At 37.5% G+C, this 18,004-nt stretch overlaps 1 protein-coding gene and 1 long non-coding RNA gene across 2 annotated transcripts in view; one reads left to right on the top strand and one right to left on the bottom strand.

Moving 5' to 3' along the window:
• The window catches only part of ODAD2 (outer dynein arm docking complex subunit 2), an 87,249-nt gene extending 73,703 nt beyond the window's left edge, over positions 1–13,546 (bottom strand). Inside the window, exons 1-10 of the mRNA XM_037387390.1 lie at positions 13,131–13,546; positions 12,273–12,524; positions 10,954–11,111; positions 9,414–9,609; positions 8,734–8,840; positions 8,145–8,281; positions 6,999–7,115; positions 4,132–4,351; positions 2,335–2,470; positions 1,991–2,135 (exon numbers count right to left, since the gene is read on the bottom strand). Coding sequence (XP_037243287.1) covers positions 1,991–2,135; positions 2,335–2,470; positions 4,132–4,351; positions 6,999–7,115; positions 8,145–8,281; positions 8,734–8,840; positions 9,414–9,609; positions 10,954–11,111; positions 12,273–12,496 — 1,440 coding nt within the window. The 5' untranslated portion in view covers positions 12,497–12,524; positions 13,131–13,546. The remainder of the gene's footprint in view (positions 1–1,990; positions 2,136–2,334; positions 2,471–4,131; positions 4,352–6,998; positions 7,116–8,144; positions 8,282–8,733; positions 8,841–9,413; positions 9,610–10,953; positions 11,112–12,272; positions 12,525–13,130) is intronic.
• On the top strand, positions 13,276–17,761 carry LOC119147910. The gene is made up of 3 exons (XR_005104223.1): positions 13,276–13,364; positions 14,508–14,559; positions 17,707–17,761. It is a non-coding gene; the product is annotated as an uncharacterized LOC119147910 (long non-coding RNA).
• Positions 17,762–18,004: the final 243 nt, after the last annotated feature.

Below are 18,004 nucleotides of genomic sequence, written 5' to 3'. Positions count from 1 at the left end.
AATTAAAATGAATTCCATGTGCAAGCTAAAGCAGCACTCCATCAATAAAACATTTCAACCACTGTCTGTGGTATGGCACTGAGGCATCTCTTTTCAGCTTTATCTGACACTAGGGATTTCTTGCTTTACATAGCTAAGAATCAACAGAGAACTATTCTAAGTATATCTTCAAGTACTTTTTAAATTTATATCTAATTTAAAGAACTATTGTAAGACTCAGGTGTGCATGAATACATGAATAAGTGAACATCTGAGTTTTCATAACAGAACCTTTTGCTATCACGAAGTTTTGTATTACATACACTTCTTAACAGTACCCACAATTTGATCAGAAATGCTCCCCTTCCTTTTTCTAGTTCTAAGCCATTAAGTATTCTTGCTTGTTGACAGCTGGAACAAAATATACTCATTTCTAAAACAGAGTAGCATGAAAAAATATTTTCCTATTTGCCACCCTCACTCTTTATTCAGAAGGGGTTCATGCAAGTGTAGGTATGTTTTGGTACTGAATCAAGTCCAATACTAAAACCTAAACGTCTAAATGAAGGATTTAGAAAGGAAAGGGAGTTTGAGAATTACTTAACCAGAAGAGCCTTGTTGGTAAAGAGGGTGGTGCATAAATGGGCCAATGAAAAGATTTCTGGAAGTTCATCAATAGTAATGAATTTCAAGTATCCTCTCCAGGAGGACCTTGGGTCTTTACTAAAGTCGCATGTTTATTTCTCTGAGCTCTCAGAGAAGTACAGAGGTGGTCTGTCAGACAGGCAAAAGCAAGCTATTAGTAGACTGGAAGATTTGAAAACATCACCTCGAACTGTAATTCCATGCAAATAGAAATAACTATCATGCAAAATGTATATATTGTGTGTTCAGCATGAGTAGATAGCTGAGCAAGTTACATGCTGAATTATAGGCCAGATTACACTTGCAAAGGGTTCTTTTAGCATAGTCAAAATGAGAATAATATAGAGGTTCAGCCTAGAGAAGATAAGGCACAAAGAATTGTAAAGAGACTTGTATTATCCATGCTTTCCTGTGTCTGGCTGCAACCACTAGCATAGGTCCCACATACATGAACAGAGAACAAACAGTGTGAGTGCACTGAAAACTGTTCAAAAGACTGAGTTACTCTTCTACAGCGGCTAAAGGGCTGGAAGGAGCCAAAGCTTTGCTTATTCTTCACAAGTATTTCTGCTGTACCAAATGCCAGCACCATCATTTTATCAGTCGGATGTGTATACTCTGTAGCTGTACTCAAAAAAACAAATAAACCAGCACTTTTATTAGCAACTTAGAGTACATAAATTCCAGCACAAACTTGTAAAGGAATTTCTCCTGAGGGAAAAGTATAATTAGTTTTAGAGTTTTCCAGAATAGTAGAGGGTTGTTGGGGGTTTTATGTGTTTCAGACATACACAGAGTTCTAAATATCTATATTAATAGGTTCCAAAAGATTTTCAACAAGTGCGTGAAAAAAAACATTTTTTTTTGTTTTAGAGGATGTCTGTTTAGCATACATTTTCTTGTCCACTAACAGCATCTATCCAGACACAAGAACACGTTAGAATTACTTCAGCCATGCATTAATCATAGCTGATGAAAGACTTTAGGCAAGTATTCAGTTTTAATAAAAACTCTTGAAAGTTATTATCCACATAAAGAATTATCTTGGAAAGTTTCACCCAAAAAGCAAAACAGAAACCCAATAATTAATAAAGAAATTATACCATCTTAAGTTTTAAATAACACTGAACAGATGGTTTAATCTAAGGGTTTATATAAGCCAAAAATAGCAGATAAAAAAACATGCAGGAGAAACGCGTGCATGATAGGAAAGGAAAGTCCCAGTTTCAGCTTTTGAACATACTACATGGAAGGGCTATTCAAAAATATATGGAAGGTGGAAAGGATGAGGAGCTGGTTTGGTGTCCTCAGATGCAGAAGGTAATGAGTAGCTTTTATATAAAAATTATCAAAGCTTCTTATTTACCTTTAAATACTTTGCGAGTTTCTGAATTCCCCAGTATTCTGATGGCAAATCAGTGCTTCGTTCCTGATGACGTACAGGCTGTTCTTCATCTTCCTCAGGCTCTGAGGAACTTTCACTAATGTCTTCAAACCTCCCTGATGTTTTACTAAAAATAAATAAACAGCGTCACCCATTTTAAACAGCTATAAACTAATATGAACATGCATATTTTAAACAGGTATGACAACACTGCTAAATAACAGAATTAGAAAAATATAATTGACATTACCAGATACTAAGTAATTACTGTAGGTATAGAAAATCAAAATAAAACAATTGAAGGAAGAAAAATAAGTATCCCATACCATCTTGAAGCTGGTTGTATTTTAACGGATCCAGAAGAAATGCCACTGGCTTTCTTTTTGGTTTTCAGAGACACAGTACTACTTCTGCCTTCTTCTTCAATGTCTTTTTTGGTGGCCTTGTCACTAAAATATTTGGGTTTATTAAAAGAAAAATAAATATATATATATGTACATAGAACCAAAAAGCTATGGTTAGACACATATTGTATCAGTGCATATGAGTTTATGAATCTACACAATAAACTTAATTAAAATTAAAGGATGCTGTGTCTTAACTAATTTTGCTTTAATAAAATAGTAGGATATTATAAAAATTATATTATGTTGAGCTGTATGTGACACAAGAACAAAGAACGAGTATATGCACACAGGCCACAGGTCCATTTATTCTAGGATACCGCCTCTAACTAGGATCTATCTAGGAGCTATCTAGGTAACGGTAGAAGAACAATGGAAGAACACGGAAATTATTTTTTTCCAGAATATTCTTCAGCAAATTGTGATTCAGTGAACTTGAATGTTCTTGCATTAACAGTTTTGGATGGATTTTTCTTCCATGAATATGTCTGGATGCTTCTTGAACTCACAAAAACAAATGGCCTCTACCATACTGTGACAAAGAATTTGAGAGTTTAGCAGTGTTGTACCCTTTGTTTTGAACTGGTCTCACTGACTCATTTTCCTTTGATGCCCTTTATTCTTGTATTAAAATGGACAGTGACTATCTCCAGTTTTTGGATGTCTTATTGTCTCTCAGTCATCTTTTTTCCAGAGACTTCTAGTCTATTCAGTTCTTACATACACTGAGCTGTTCCACAGCTTTGCTCACACTGACTACAACAACAACACAACTTGCTTTCCTCATATTCCAAGAAGACTCCTAGGCTTAGCTGGGCACAATCTCTGGTGCTTTTTTGTCCCAAGTTTACAATGCTGTGAAAACAAAATGTACTTTTGAGCCTGGACTGGTCATACTACCACAGTCATGACAATAAAAGAGAATACTACTCATGATTACAGCCAATTTCACTACATCTAGACTCCAACAATGACTGTGGAAAAACATTAAGCTCTTGTCCCTGGAAAGTCATATTTTTTTTTACCTAATGACTGCAGGTCACATCCAAAAATCCCTGAAAATGTTTCTTGCAACATGTCATACTGGCAGACTTGAGAAGATACTTTTTTTTGTAGGATGGCAATCAAAACCTTTCTTTCAGATACTTCTTCCTCTATTAACACAGAATCAGGAAGCATGACAAATCCAACAAAATCCAATCTATGTATACTCTATTTCTGGGTGTCCAAACTTTGAGATAATCTAATTAGTGAAGACTGTTGCTAAGCAGAGCTAGAAGAGTGGCTCATATAATAGGAGATCATTAAAAATTCGTAGTATAAGTAAGAGTCATCCTGATTTTCCATGCTGGATTCTCTTTCGCCTCTCTCAGTAAGTGTGGTTTAGATTAGACTGTCTGCTCTGTCTTACTTTAAAGAGCATTTTACACCAAAAATATGATAATATCACAGTCCTGGAGAACCAATAATGCAGACTGTTGCAGGGTATTTCCATGCCTTGCTGTGGAAATGATGTAGCATCATCAAAATTGTTGCGTGACAGAAGAAGACTGAGAAATCTCTTTGGTAGTCCATACTTTCTTCTTAGAAATTAACATGTAGTACATCTTGCTTTATTGCTCCTAACAAGATAATAATGCAAATCTATAACATGCAATCCAATCATTAGCACAGTTTAGAGAGATCTATAGGAAAATTCAATTATACAGATAACTACTTATCTGTGGGAAGCAGCAAGCCCCATACTCCTCCACTTCATAGACATTTCTAATTTCTTCTTGTCCATGGATCTCCTTGCTGCAGAACTTTTCATTTTCTCACATACATTCTTTTCTGTAATATTATAAAGGTCCTGGGATTGGCCAGAGACCTTAGATTCAACTATTTCCATACGCTGATAATTATTCTCATGTGTTGGTTCTTTAAAAAACCTATATTCCTAATAAAAGAAGGAGACATGGTTTGTCAGTCATATTGCTATATGAATAATGCATATTAAAACTGTCAGTTATAAGCACAATTCCAGGATGCTGTGCTTAACAATTGTATGTATCAAATGTAGAATTAGATTATAAGCACAAAATCAGATGGCCTTTAAAAGAATGAAACATTAATCTGGAAAGTAGCTGTTATCGTGTGCAATTTAAAGTTTTTGAAATAGGTGAACTAGCTAAATTGGGAACTTTCTGAACATACTAAATATTGGGTGTTGTTCAATTTCTAATATGTTAAATAATTTGTGGCACAAGCACTTTTACAGAACCTAATTCCAAATGAGCTTTAAGATCTAGAATTGCAAAGTCAGTCATTCTGCTTTCAATGGATCATTTATATAAGACTATTTATTTCCCTGCATAAAGGATTTACAAAAAATTCCCACAAAAAAAAATAACATAAACCTGAAAATAGGCTATGATAAACTGCTAGATTTCAGTTCCAAGTAATTTGATATAGTTTGGAATTAATATAAACACATTCCATTCGATTTTTTTCATCTCTCAGGACAAAACATTGTTGAACAAGTCACACACAAGAATGGAGCTGAGTGGCACCCACCAATCCTTCAGCTGTCTGTGTCTAGTACCATGGCTGATTAAAAATACCCAGAACAGAAAGGACTCTTGTCAACTCTTATTCTCTATTGGAACATATTCAATTTTTACAGGAAAGACAGCATATGATCATTACTTAGTATTATTATTATTATTATTGCAGCTGTCACTACCAAATAGGTGAAGACATTCCTTTATGTATCTGATTCAAGGCAGTTTTAAGGAGACTGTCACAGTATGGTCTGTTTTTGACTAGTCCCTGATGTGAATCAGCTGTTCCAGGCTTGCTGACCCAACTGTCTAACCATAAACTCATGCTAATACTCTCATTCTGAGAGTGTACTCTAGACAAGACGATTTAACACATGATAAACTAGACAAATCACAGGGGAATTGATGCTGTAGCTTGACCAGCTAAGCACATGTTATGAAGTACGTTTCCTACAGCACTATATGCCAACACAGCAACTCTAAATGCTAGCTTAAACAAGGCCAAGAAGATACTATAAAATTGGTTTTGCAATAAATGTGTATGTAATGAGCTTTTTGAAGCTCTCCTCTCTTCAGAAAATAAATCAAAACTATTCCCAGTCATAATGTATTTCATGTAGACAACTTTGGAAATACAGCTTCTCTCTGCTCTTCAGAGTTCAAGCATTTAAATTCTAGTTTTAGAATGCAGAACGTACGAAACCAGCTCTTCAGCAAGACAATATGATATGATATTTCTAAACCATTAAAATGGTATAATTTATACTCTTCAGCATAAACTTATTTACACAGTCAGGGAATACCAAGTGATTTATATGACAATTGAAAGAAAATAGGATAAATTGTATTTATTTACTCTTATTTCATAAGTGTAGAATTTCTTCATTAGCTACAGTACCTTTATAAGAGCAGAAAATCAGTAAAGAAAGTTATATTATATCTATTATCAATATTAACATTAATCTATTTAACATTTAGGATTTGAACTATTTAAAAATATTAAAATATTACCATATTTTACCTTTCATGACCATCAAATGAAGCCAAATCACTTTGAAAATACAGCAATTATGTCTAAAACCATTCATATATTGCCACATTTGTGAAATATAAACCAATAGGTAGATATAACATTAAAAAAATACTTCCCTATGGGATAAATAAAAGACAGTTTGGAACTTACTGTACTTTCAAACAGAACAACTTAAAAATTTAATTTCATTACTGTTAATTTAAGCTGCCGTATTTATGTATACAACTTGAAATGCTCTTTAAGAACTGTCAAAAATCTGTATCACCAAAAAAAACCCTACAGCCCTACATTCCAGAAAATCAGAACTAAAGCATAAGAAAATTTCCCTCTTAATTACTTAGTTCTTGCAATAATTAAAATTGCATATAAATATCCACAATAAAACTTCTGACAGGTTTTAGTCTGTAATGAATTTTACCAACAAGTTATTAATCTGTAATAATCACATTAGAAATTTGAAAAAAAAAAAGTTTTTATCAGGAATGATAAAATAACTAATACTGTAGTGGCACTGTGTAATTCTAGCTAATGTAAAGCTCTAAATAAAAGCCAAACTGCTTGCATTTCACAGGGGCTGAAGCAATACATAGTGTGTAAGCTGGATGCTTAACTCTCAGCTCTGATATTTAAAACAGGCAGCTCCCGTAAAAAAGTTGGGCTATTATTTATATTTGGGCTACAAAGAATGAAGATAAAAATTTAAGTAGTTTTGATCAAGAAAAATATTGTCACAAAAACTCGACCTCTTCCACAAGTATATCATAATTCCCTGCTCCAACATTTCCAGTGCTCCATAAAGAATAACACCAGAAGATGAGCAAAATTTTTTATGCAAAATTAGAAGCTGACCTCACATGTTGGATCAAACCTTATAGTAAGGTATGATAGAATGATATGTGAAATAGTGTATTTGGTGTTTATGAAAGGAACATATTTAGTAGAAATTGATATAAATCCAAATGCACATTTGTACAAAGTAGAAAACACACCCGATATCAGTAAATACATACCTGTTTAGCCATATTTTCTAGAAATCTAGGTGACCTCTCCCTTAAAAATGTGACAATATCTTTATATACATCACTTTTTCTTTCATAGTCAATGTCATCTTTACCCTTTAGCTGACCCTTAAAAATAAATTTAACATTATTAACAGTATTGCCTTACACATGTAATTTAATCTGCATCACAAAATAATGCTAAAAGAGCACAGAGGTCATATTGTCATGAATTAGATACAGAAGTCTCATGCTCAGCAGAGATCATCAAACCTCAATAATGTTTTGTAAAGATGCATGGGATCATCTCCATGGATCCCAACAGATAATCAAGATCTTATATAGAATCTGCAAGTAATTACTATGAGTTAATTGTGTAGTTCCACTGAAAAGAATTTCTGGCTTATGGCAAACAACCAAGTAAATATGAGCTTCCACTGCAGTATGGCAGATGTCTAAAAGGATCAGAAAATAATGTGACCTCACTAGCATAAGCCTTATGAGCTTCATCCATTAAAAATGTGCTAAGTCAAAACTTCCCTGGCGTTTTTAACTCTAAGGAAAACAATTTGTGGGTCACGCCTGACAGACATCAGATTCTCTTCAAAATGAATCGAAGAGCTCCAGTCACTGCTTAACACACACAAGGGACTATTATGCCTAAATAAAAGCTATCTGTAACGAAAGAGGTAATCAAAATGAAAAGTAGAAAAGGATAGATAAGTTCTAAAAGGCTTCCACTGAAAAGAAAACAAAAACCTGCTTATCATTTATAAAAACACAAAAGCAAGCTCTATTAGTCACATGCAATAATATTACACCTCAGATCAAGAGCAATGAGACATGAGAGAGGAATCTAGTCCTACACTACCTTTGAATAGGAATAGTATGAGGGACTGTTAGGGTACTTTTAAAGACTAAACAAACATTGCTAGCAAACAGTACAGAATACACTCCTACTATAAAAATTAGAGAAAAAGCACTCAAAACATACAGAAAACTATCATACATTTATGACTCTTGTCATCTTCTTCTGTCCCAATAAACTAGCTCTGCAGGTCTTACAGCCTCAATACCACTACACTAAACCTGATTGATTTTTTGATTTTAGCACATAAAAATATTCATTACTCCATGGTATCCTTTATTACTACTTACTCCATTTAAAAAGACTCCTGCTGTGCTGCAAGTGATATACAAGGGATCAGTATCATGCGGTTTGATGACTAAATAACAAATTTCGCCATGCACTTGTCTCCAGGGAGGAGCTCGACATCCATTAGAGAACATGTAATCTGTAACCAATTAGCATTAGTATTTTTAACCAGTTTAAAAGTAGGTTTTAATAATTAAGCTCAATAATTAATATAACATGTATACAAATCAAATTCCCAAAACAATGCCTTACTCGTAAGAATTCCTGCTGTTAGGAATTTATCATACAAAGTTCTGTGACCCACGGTCTGATCCAACCAAAAACTGCAACTGTGCTTAGCACTTTTTAGGATCAGGGACTCCACTCACTTCCTCTACTTCCACTGAAGATACTCATATAATTGGGAGATTATTTCTGTAAGTAAAGGCTGAAGAACAGCATTCCATACTTGAAAATATTTTTTATTTTACTTCATAACTTTAAAGTAGAAATAAACACTTCATTACTGAAATTAATTTAGCAAATTTCACACAGAACTCAAGGACTTCAAATAAGGGTATAAATAAATGTGAGATATGATCAGATCTGCACCTGATGTATATTCCAGTGATTCCAGTACTGTATCTTCTCCTTTCCCAGAAAAATTCTTGAGAAGATTCACTTCATTATCTATAGCAGCTGGATTTAGTCTTACGTCTCTGCAATTAACAGAAAATGGTCTAAAATGTATTCATCAAAAGGATGTACTCAGAGAAATAAGAAGAGAATATTACATTATTTTTTTCTTTTACATTGAGTGTTAATAGTAGCAACAGAGATCTGGAAATGGGTCATTTTCCATTGTTTTTCTTAATTTTTTCTGTTAGTTCAATGTAATTTTAGTTCCATAGCTGATATGAAGTCTTTGTAACTCTAAACCAGACTCAATGTAGTAATTAATATGCTTCCATGAAGAAATACAAATTTCCTTGAAAATATGTAACTGTAACTTTGTTGTCTGTCCAAATAACTTCAATTTCCTACCAAAACACAAAATATATGCAATAAACCCCCACACACTCTCAGGCACACTCTTGCATACCCACACCTACAGCAAAATCTTCAGAAAAAAAATGTTTTTTCAATAACTTAGTGAACAGTGAAAGCTATTTCAATAAATTTATTTATGTCACACCAAAAGCACATGTTGTGGGTTGAAACCAATCCAATTTAACCATAACACAATAAATGCATTGGTTGCCATGCTTACCTTCCATTTGAAATGCACTTACTGTGAAATGTGTTTCAAAGAACTATTAAGCAGTTGCAAATCCAGCTGACGAAGAAGAAGAAAGATTTTCATTTTCACCTCTGTTTCAGGGTCATCATCTTTTTTCACTTTGTCAAGTAAATGCAACATGGACATATCTTCTCCTTCAACAGTACCATATTCAGGGCCAAGAATTTTCACTATTGGATCTCTGTTAGCTGTGAACATGAAACAGAATAATATAACGTGATACTATGTTAAAAACTGTTAGGCAAGACAAACGCTTTTTATCTCAATTGCCAATTAATTTTGATGCTATTAATTTACAATAAGAACTTTAATGATGTGCACATTCATCAAGTACTACTGTATTATGTATTCTTTCATATCTCTCTTATAATTTGAAATGCACTTTTAAAAATATGAAAACATTAAGAAGAAATTTTTCATACGAACAAAATTGCTTTTCACAACAAAGGTTAAGATTTATTCAACCAAGAGGTGAATATTAAATAATTCCCTTTATCAATAGCCCCTTTCCATAAAATAGGCCTGGCTGATCACCAAAACAGGAAATCAATGGGTTCAACTCACTGAAAATTGATCATTTTGGAAATATTATTTAGGGTTAAAGAACACCTTTAAAGTTTCCTAGCAGCATTCCCAATGGACCCATTACTTCTTCAGCTATGCCAGCTGTGGTTTTTTTGGTAAACAGTGACATAACTGCATGTCAGTGGGTTTTACAAAAAACATTTTGCTCTGTTACTGCAAATGAAGTCCCATACATCTGTGAAAGCCTCTGCATGATATACTGTCCATATTATTCTTCCCCAATATTCCTGGTTGATCACTGTCAGTGACAGGACCCTGGATTAGATGGACCTGAAGTTTGATCCACAGCATTTACATCTTAGTATTGCAGATGCAATTTCTAGTAATTCTACCAAAGAACATTCCTCATCCCTCCTAGTTCCAACGAGAGGAGGACAGCTAGTTTAGTCTATGACGGGTCTTCTTGTCAGTTTGAAAATCTAGGACTTGAATATGACACAGCAGAAGTACTCATATCTGCATTTGAAAAGCTGTTGTGAGAAGGACCTGAAAGTGCTCATGGTGAACCTTGTGCAGGTAAGAATATCTTAAGCATATAAGGGGGGGACACACCTATTTTTTAAGAACGTAACATTTTAAAAGAGAATTTAACTACAAATATGTGAAAAACTGCTATTAGCCTCCAATAAGACATTTGTTTTCAGAAATTTAAATCTACTGTCTGTTGCAATAGCTGGGATATTACTCAACATATATGAATTTGTATGAGAATATTTTAACTTTATTACAGATTTCTCTGTTATTGATTTCTGTGAAAATAAAAGAAGAAATAGAAATTTCATTAAGTTCTGGATCAGCACCTTAGCCACCTTCATGAATTAGCAACTTCTCATACCCTTAAAATGAAGGCATAAATTTTTTTTCTTCACATTTCATAAACATGAATTGAAAGAGAAGACACACTTTTTTAAGAGAGAGGAAAGTTAAAATAAATAAAGAAAGAAAACCTTCAAGGCATGCCTGTGCTTCCTTCAACTTTTTTTCCATAGCAATTTGTAGCAAACAGCACAGCTGGTCAAAACTCCGAACTCTGAGAGTTGATGCCGTGAGGAGAAGCAATGGTTGGCCATCTTTACCTTTGGCTTCAGACTGAACAGTTGCTCCACTAGAAAAATAAAATTATATATTTTTAAAATAAGAACTTAAATAAACAGCAAGTGTTAGAGCATAATTCTGAATGTTACTCAAGCTTCATATGACAAAGCAAATATAATTTCTTTAAGCTGTATTTCAGAAAACTTCTGAGGTAAACCAATTTATCCACTGCAAATCAGTAGATGGATGTGCCCAAAGCAGGCTGGGACCCTGTGGAGAGCCTGCACTGCAGCAGGCTCCTGGCAGGACCTGTGTTCCCATGAAGAGGAGCCCACACAGAGAAGGCTTGCTGGCAGGACTTGTGACCCTGTGGGGGACCCATGCTGGAGCAGTCTGTTCCTGAAGGACTGCACCCTGTGGAAGGGACCCATACTAGAGCAGTTCACGAAGAACTGCAGCCCATGGAAAGGACCCACATTGGAGAAGTTTGTGGAGGGCTGTCTCCCATGGGAGGGAGCCTACCCTGGAGCAGGGGAAGACTGTGAGGAGGAAGAAGCATCAGAGACAACACAATGAACTGACTGCAACACCTATTCCCCATCTTCCTGTGATGCTTGGGGGTGAGGAGGTCGGGAAAACTGGGAGTGAAGTTGAGCTCAGGAAGAAGGGAGGGGTGGTGGGAAGGTGTTTCAAGAGTTGTTTTATTTCTCGTTATCCTACTCCAACTTTTCGTTGGCAATAAATTAATTTCCATGAGTTGAGTCTGGTCTGCCCATGACAGTAACAGGTGAGTGATCTCTCAGTCCTTATCTTGGCCCATGAGCCTTTCATCGTATTTTTCTCCCCTGACCAGTTGAGGAGGGGAGTGATAGAGCAGCTTGGTGGGCACCTGGCAGCCAGCCAGGGTCAACCCACCAGGCAGGAGCCACTTCTAACACTAAAAGAAGTTACAGCGTTAATCACTGTTAGACACACGTTGTGGAAAGTCTTAGGAATAGACAGTGCAAGTTGTAGAAATCAATAAACAGGCCTGAATCACAACCAAGATATCAGTAGCCTGAAACTCTCAAAAAACCCTACAAATTTTAACTCAAAATTTTCAATACATATCAGTAAAAACCCCACCCATTTCAACCTCCCAAAACCACTAAGGCTTTCTTTATGCTAAATGAGCAGTTTTGCTTTGTGGTCCACCTTCAACATTTCAAAGCACATCACAATTCGGACTTACTTGAGATCATAACCCTCTCCGAATACTGAACAGTTCAATTGTGTTTTCCACTCAAGGGGCTCTCTGAAGACAAATGCTGCTTCCTGAGGATGTCTAGTACTGAAGCCCTCTGCAAACTTAATAATTTGATTTAAAAGAGATTCGTTCAAAGGGGTGATTTCAAGTGTGCCGGGTCCAGAACCAGCAGCTGTCCACTGAGCTGCTCTTGCCAGCGCCGCTCCCATGGTCCTCACTAGTATCAAAGGTGTACACCTTAGCAAAGAAACAGTCAGAGAATGACCAAACTGAGCTCCAAAATGATAAATGCAATATGCTGTGCCTGCTATAATTTGAAATAAATATATCTAGGAATGGTTAGGTTCTTTTAACTCGTTTAAATTCCCAGAGTGAGAAAGAGGGAATTTAGGATGACAACTCACAAGTTTTAAACAGGGAAATCAGGTGAAAACACAGGTTTTTCCATCTTATTTCATTCCTGGCTCTATTAGGAACTGAGGGAGCTGACAGCAAGGGCCTCTGTTGTGGCCATTAACAAAAGGTGCTCTGGTTCTTGTAAAGTTGACCCCACTGTTAAAAACCATATGTGCAAGTCGACAAACACGTGCTGCCCCCAGCAACGGCACCCCTCCCTCAGCCACTTTCTTTAAATGGAGGAAAGAGGTGTGTCGGGCCCACCGCCAAGCCAGAGGCCGGAGCCCCCAGACGAGCGGGGCATAGGGAGGGCTCGCCCCTGAGGAGAGCCCGGGCCGGTGCCTGGGCTGCTGCAGGAGGCGGGAGGGGCCCTGCCCCCGCCCCCCCCCCCCCCCCGGGACACCGGCAGCCCGGCGGATGGCCGCCCCTCACCGCTAGCCCCCGTACCTTGCCCCGGGAGAGCCGCGCCGGACCCCGCCATAGCCGCTGGGGCCGAGGCCGATGGTGTTGCTATGGGGACGGGCCTGGCGGCAGCCGTTACCGGGAGAAGCGGGTAAACACAGGCGGCGCCCGGCGGCGGGAAGGGCGCAGCCCCGCGGGACGGGCGGCCCGGTGGCGGCAGGCGGCGGAGCGCCCCGGGAGGTGACGCGCTGCGGGGGAGGCCGGAGCCCGGCAGAGCAGGTGGGTGAGCGCGGCGGGGCCGCTGCGGCGGCCGCTCCCCACAACGTCCCCCGAGACCCGGCGGCGCTGAGGCAGGGGCACCCTGACGTGGCTTCCACGGTGGGAAACGCGCGTTTCCCACTCGGGAAAGGAGGCGGGAAGCCGGCGGAGGGGTCAGGCCTGTGGCACTTCGAGCTGGGCAGCGGGGCTGGTGGGGAGAGTGACGCTGAGGCTAAAGGGCGGCGCGTTTCTCGTTAGAAGGTAAGAGGAGCTATATTTAAAATAATAAACCATGTGATATGTTTTTGGCGTGGAAATAATCTGCTGATTAGAGTTACTTTACACTAGAGTTTAAAGGAAGACCACCAAATACTTTTTAGCTTGAATTTTATTCAGTATAGCTTAAACCTTTCACTAGCTTTCAGTCAGTGCAAGAAAACAGCTTTAATTAATAAGGTTAACATTGGCAGCTTTTCGTTCTTGAGGCAACGTGACAGATTATGCTTTAAATGTTTTTTGTTAAAGAAAATGTAATGCGAAATCAGTGTTTCTTGGAAGAAGTAAAGGAAATATGTATGGGCACAGCCAGTGAACAAAGTCCTTTAACAGACTGAGGACAACACAACACTACAAATACACAAATAAAGCACCCCAGACACGGAATGGAAACAAATACTATTTCCCCAGTCCTATTGTTGAGTCATAACGTGAATGAGCCATCACTCTGCATAAGTTTTTAAGTTATAAAGTTGCCACTGCACACCTGCCTGTCTCATCTGTACCACTGGGGCAGCGAGGGCTCCATGCCCAGACTGCCCCCTGTAAACCCCCCTTCCAGCCCAGTTATCTGGGCCCAGCAAAATACCTATCAGATGGTAAAAATTGGACTTGGATTCGACCTGGGAAGGAATAGTTACCTGTTGCATACTAGCAGAAGTTACTTCTGAAGGCAAAGGAAAATAACCCTTTCAAGAGCAGTCCAACAGAAGCACCCAGTTGTCTTAACACCATAGAGTTAACATAGCCAAGAGTTACTTTACTGAGAACTCAGCTGGATAAAAAACCCTGTAATAACAAGGAAGGCTATGGAACATATGTGGGATGTATCTGAAAGAATAACAGTGTGGGATTAATACCTTTTTCTTTTTTTTTTCCCCCACAAAGATGATTGTCCATATACGTTTTACTTACTGAAACTTTCAAGCAGTAACTATGGGTAAGTACATGCAGTCTGCGCAATAATGACTTAAGAATAGCATTGGTTTTTCTTGTTTCACTGCATAACTTTGTGAAGACAGAAAATGAATCATTTGATGAGGTGAAAATGAAAGAGCATTTTTAGTAAAAAGCCTTGCTAAAGACTTAATGCTTAATTCCTCTTTTCTTTATGGAATACTGTGTATGAAGGCATTTCCAGAAGGGATTAAATCTCTTCTTTTTACTGTAATAATGACTACTAAAAAGTGGAATTTGATGGGCAGAATGTGCAAACAGCAAAATGTGAAAGGGAGTAAAAGTATCCCCCCACCATGGGTGGTGGGGAGTGAGGACAGTGGGTTTTCACACAGAGCTGAGTATTTTAAGCAAGAAGTCGGTGGAGTAAGAAATAGAATTCCTAAACGAGATCACTCTGTTCCAGTGAACAGCAAGAAGGAAAGACATCTCAGTGGTGAAGATAAATGGGATGATTTGCCCTTGAAGAGTACACATCTCCACTGGCCATGAAAGGAGCTTTGATAACTAGCTGAGGCTTAGTTACCAGTAGAACTTCCCGTGGGGACAGATTTCAAAAAATGAAAAAGCAGAACAAGTTCTGCAAGCCAGTAGTGAGGAATGCTGCTGGGATCTGGTATTAGAAGCTAAAGGCCTATAGGCAGTCCAGAGGTTGGAGGTGCTTTTCCCCTTTCTTCTTTGTGGCAGGCAAATACTGAATTTGTAGCTCAGCTGTACTCATAGGAAAACTGCTCTAACTCTTCTGAAGACTAAAACCATTGGGTTTAATGTCTAACCTCGATTTGTATGACTAGTTTGTGTCTGTTCTTGCACCAACACTGGTCCTTTACCTTATTTTCAATGGCTACTTTTCCTCCCCAGTTCTACACCATTTCTGAGATATTTTCTCTTAGACTTCACTTTGCTAGTCTAAACAAATTCGGTTCCTCTAGTTTCAGCCTGCAACTTCATTTCTTTTGCTGTCACAGTATTCCTTATTTGCCTGTGTTCTAATCTGAGCTTGTTTTTCTTAAATAGATTTGACTCTGTTTCTAAGGTCATTTCACCAGGACCCATTACATCAACATTAATATTATCTCTTTTGGAAGTTCCTTAACTACCACATTCTAGGATTGCACTTGTTTTTCAGGTCATATTAGGGATTGTTGTCACCTTGCAACTGAGTAATACAGCCAGTTTTTAACCCATTACTTTTATTTTTAGTTGATGAGTTTGTAGCTTTCTGCAGGATTTAAACATATAGTGTTGCAGTTTGCTGTTATAAAATTAAATTCCATTTCTAAAGAAAAAAATACATAGCATGCAGTCTCTATATTTTGGTCCCCATCCTCTTCCTCTTTCCAAAGTAATTTTTGAACCTGATAGAAAATTTGAACCATGTTTCACAGAGGGTTGTGCTCTTGGAAGTAATGAAGCTCCTACAAGTTTTGTAAAACCTGATGTAGTTAAATTGAGACAACATTAATGACCTTGCTGAGTTAAAGGCAGGCATATGAACTGCATGTCACATCTGTAGCAACCAGACAGCCAAGTGTTTTGTTCACACCGTGCTGGCTAATTATAACATGAGTAACCTTAGCCTTGCCCAGTGGGTGTTTTATGGAGAAGGTGGACAGCAGCAGATTGAGGGAGAAAGCACATAATTCTGTAAGAACTCAGATCTTGTTACTGCTCGTGAAATCTTTCCCTGACCTTCAAGTCAGATGAGGTTAGTGAGCCTAGGGCAGAGTTGGTAGGTGCAGGGACTTCCAGATAATGCCTGTTCACACACAAGTACTTTGCCATGCCTGTCCTACGCCCTGCTAGGTTCTATGAACTGCGTTCTTCAGTGCTAAAACTTTTCACTCATTCCCTTATGTGATATAAACTGTTCCTGCTGTCTGCTCATAGTGTCTGTGCTCTATGGTCTTTTGCACATTTTCATACACATACTGGCTGTGGCAAGTCATTACTTCTTCCATCAGTAGTTAAGCTCTAGGTGATTCCCTCTGTTACTTTCAGGCTTGTCTTGCTGGATGACGGGAAGTCATGCATTCTTACATCAGCTATCACTAAAAAATAAGCACTTAGTAACTCCCTTACTTCGCCAGGCTGAAGGTTATTTACTACCACCTTTTACTTCTACCACATTTGATTGATCAATGCTATTAATACCTCCTAGCAGTAATACTCCTAGTACAAGATATAAATGGATGTATGTCTTAGAAAATCTTGTCTGAAAGCTAAAGTGTTAGGGAAAGTAATCACTTAAAGAATTATGAAAGTATTCTCTTGGTAACTCAAGATCAGCATGCAGAAAGTTCTAGTCTATGAAGTCATGTTCTCAAAAGTAGCTTACTGAGGAACTTACTCAGAAATAACATTTGCACCATATTTGGCTAATTCTGTAAATTTGTAGTAGTACATTTATGTACTAGTGACTGCATACTGTAAGTTACTTTTACATTTTTCATGTAAAAGACATTTTATAAAACAGTAGGTGAAATGTGTGCCTGAGTGTAGTCAAAGATGAGATCATTTGTTACTGGCACAAAGAAATGGGGGTTATGAAGAATTTGTCAACATGGAGAGAAGGGCAATAGGAAATATTTTTTACAATCTCAAGGTTGCAGCCAGAATGTGTAAGCCATTTTTCTTTTATATTTTTCCTCACATTATTGTAGAGTAGGGTGTAGATTATGACTGTTGAAGTAGAATAGTAATAGAAGTTGTAAAAAACAGTTGTAGAGGCTTACATAATATAAAAAAAGCCATTCAAGGTAAATAATACCAGCTATTCCTTCTGTTACATAGCAGTTTAGCTGATTGGCTTCATGGGTAATCTGTCAGACAAGCTGGAAATCAGGAGAAAACAAGATAGTATTTGTCAATTTCCTTTTATTGTTTATTAGCTTGCTTTTGTTGCAAAACTTACATATTTTTGGCATTCACGAAAGGAACAAAAGTCACCACTGTTTGGTGAAAAGGGCTTAGCTAGAGAAATTAAAAAATCCAGTTGTGTTGCATTTATTTGATTTTTGTATCAGTACAAATGAACTATTTAGGTGCCTAGAGCTGTTAACTAACAGTTTTATGCATCTTAAATTCTTGTAATCAATTGTTTGTTGTTGTTTGTCTTTTTTTTAATTAGGGAGTACTGTTTGTGGAAAGGCAGGGTTTCAGCTCAAGAGGCAACCTACATGAGGTAAAAAGAGGGAGTGGACATGATGAACCTGTTGATGTTTTGAATCTTTAAGCATGATTTGATGGAAAACCTATGTTCAAAACCTAATCCTTAGAAAGCAAATGACTACTAATTTTTCACTGAGTCTCTGATTTCTCTGTTGTGACCTCCTACTTACATCTTGTTTTCTGAGCAATTAGGTACTTTAAAAAATTCCAAATGATCTGAAGTGAGGAGTTTTAAAGATTGGACATTGTACAATACA

Source organism: Falco rusticolus, chromosome 4, assembly GCF_015220075.1.
Source record: "Falco rusticolus isolate bFalRus1 chromosome 4, bFalRus1.pri, whole genome shotgun sequence".
Classification (NCBI taxonomy): Eukaryota; Metazoa; Chordata; class Aves; order Falconiformes; family Falconidae; genus Falco; species Falco rusticolus.
Note: the sequence above shows the minus strand (reverse complement) of the source record. Positions and strands in the feature narration are given on the sequence as shown.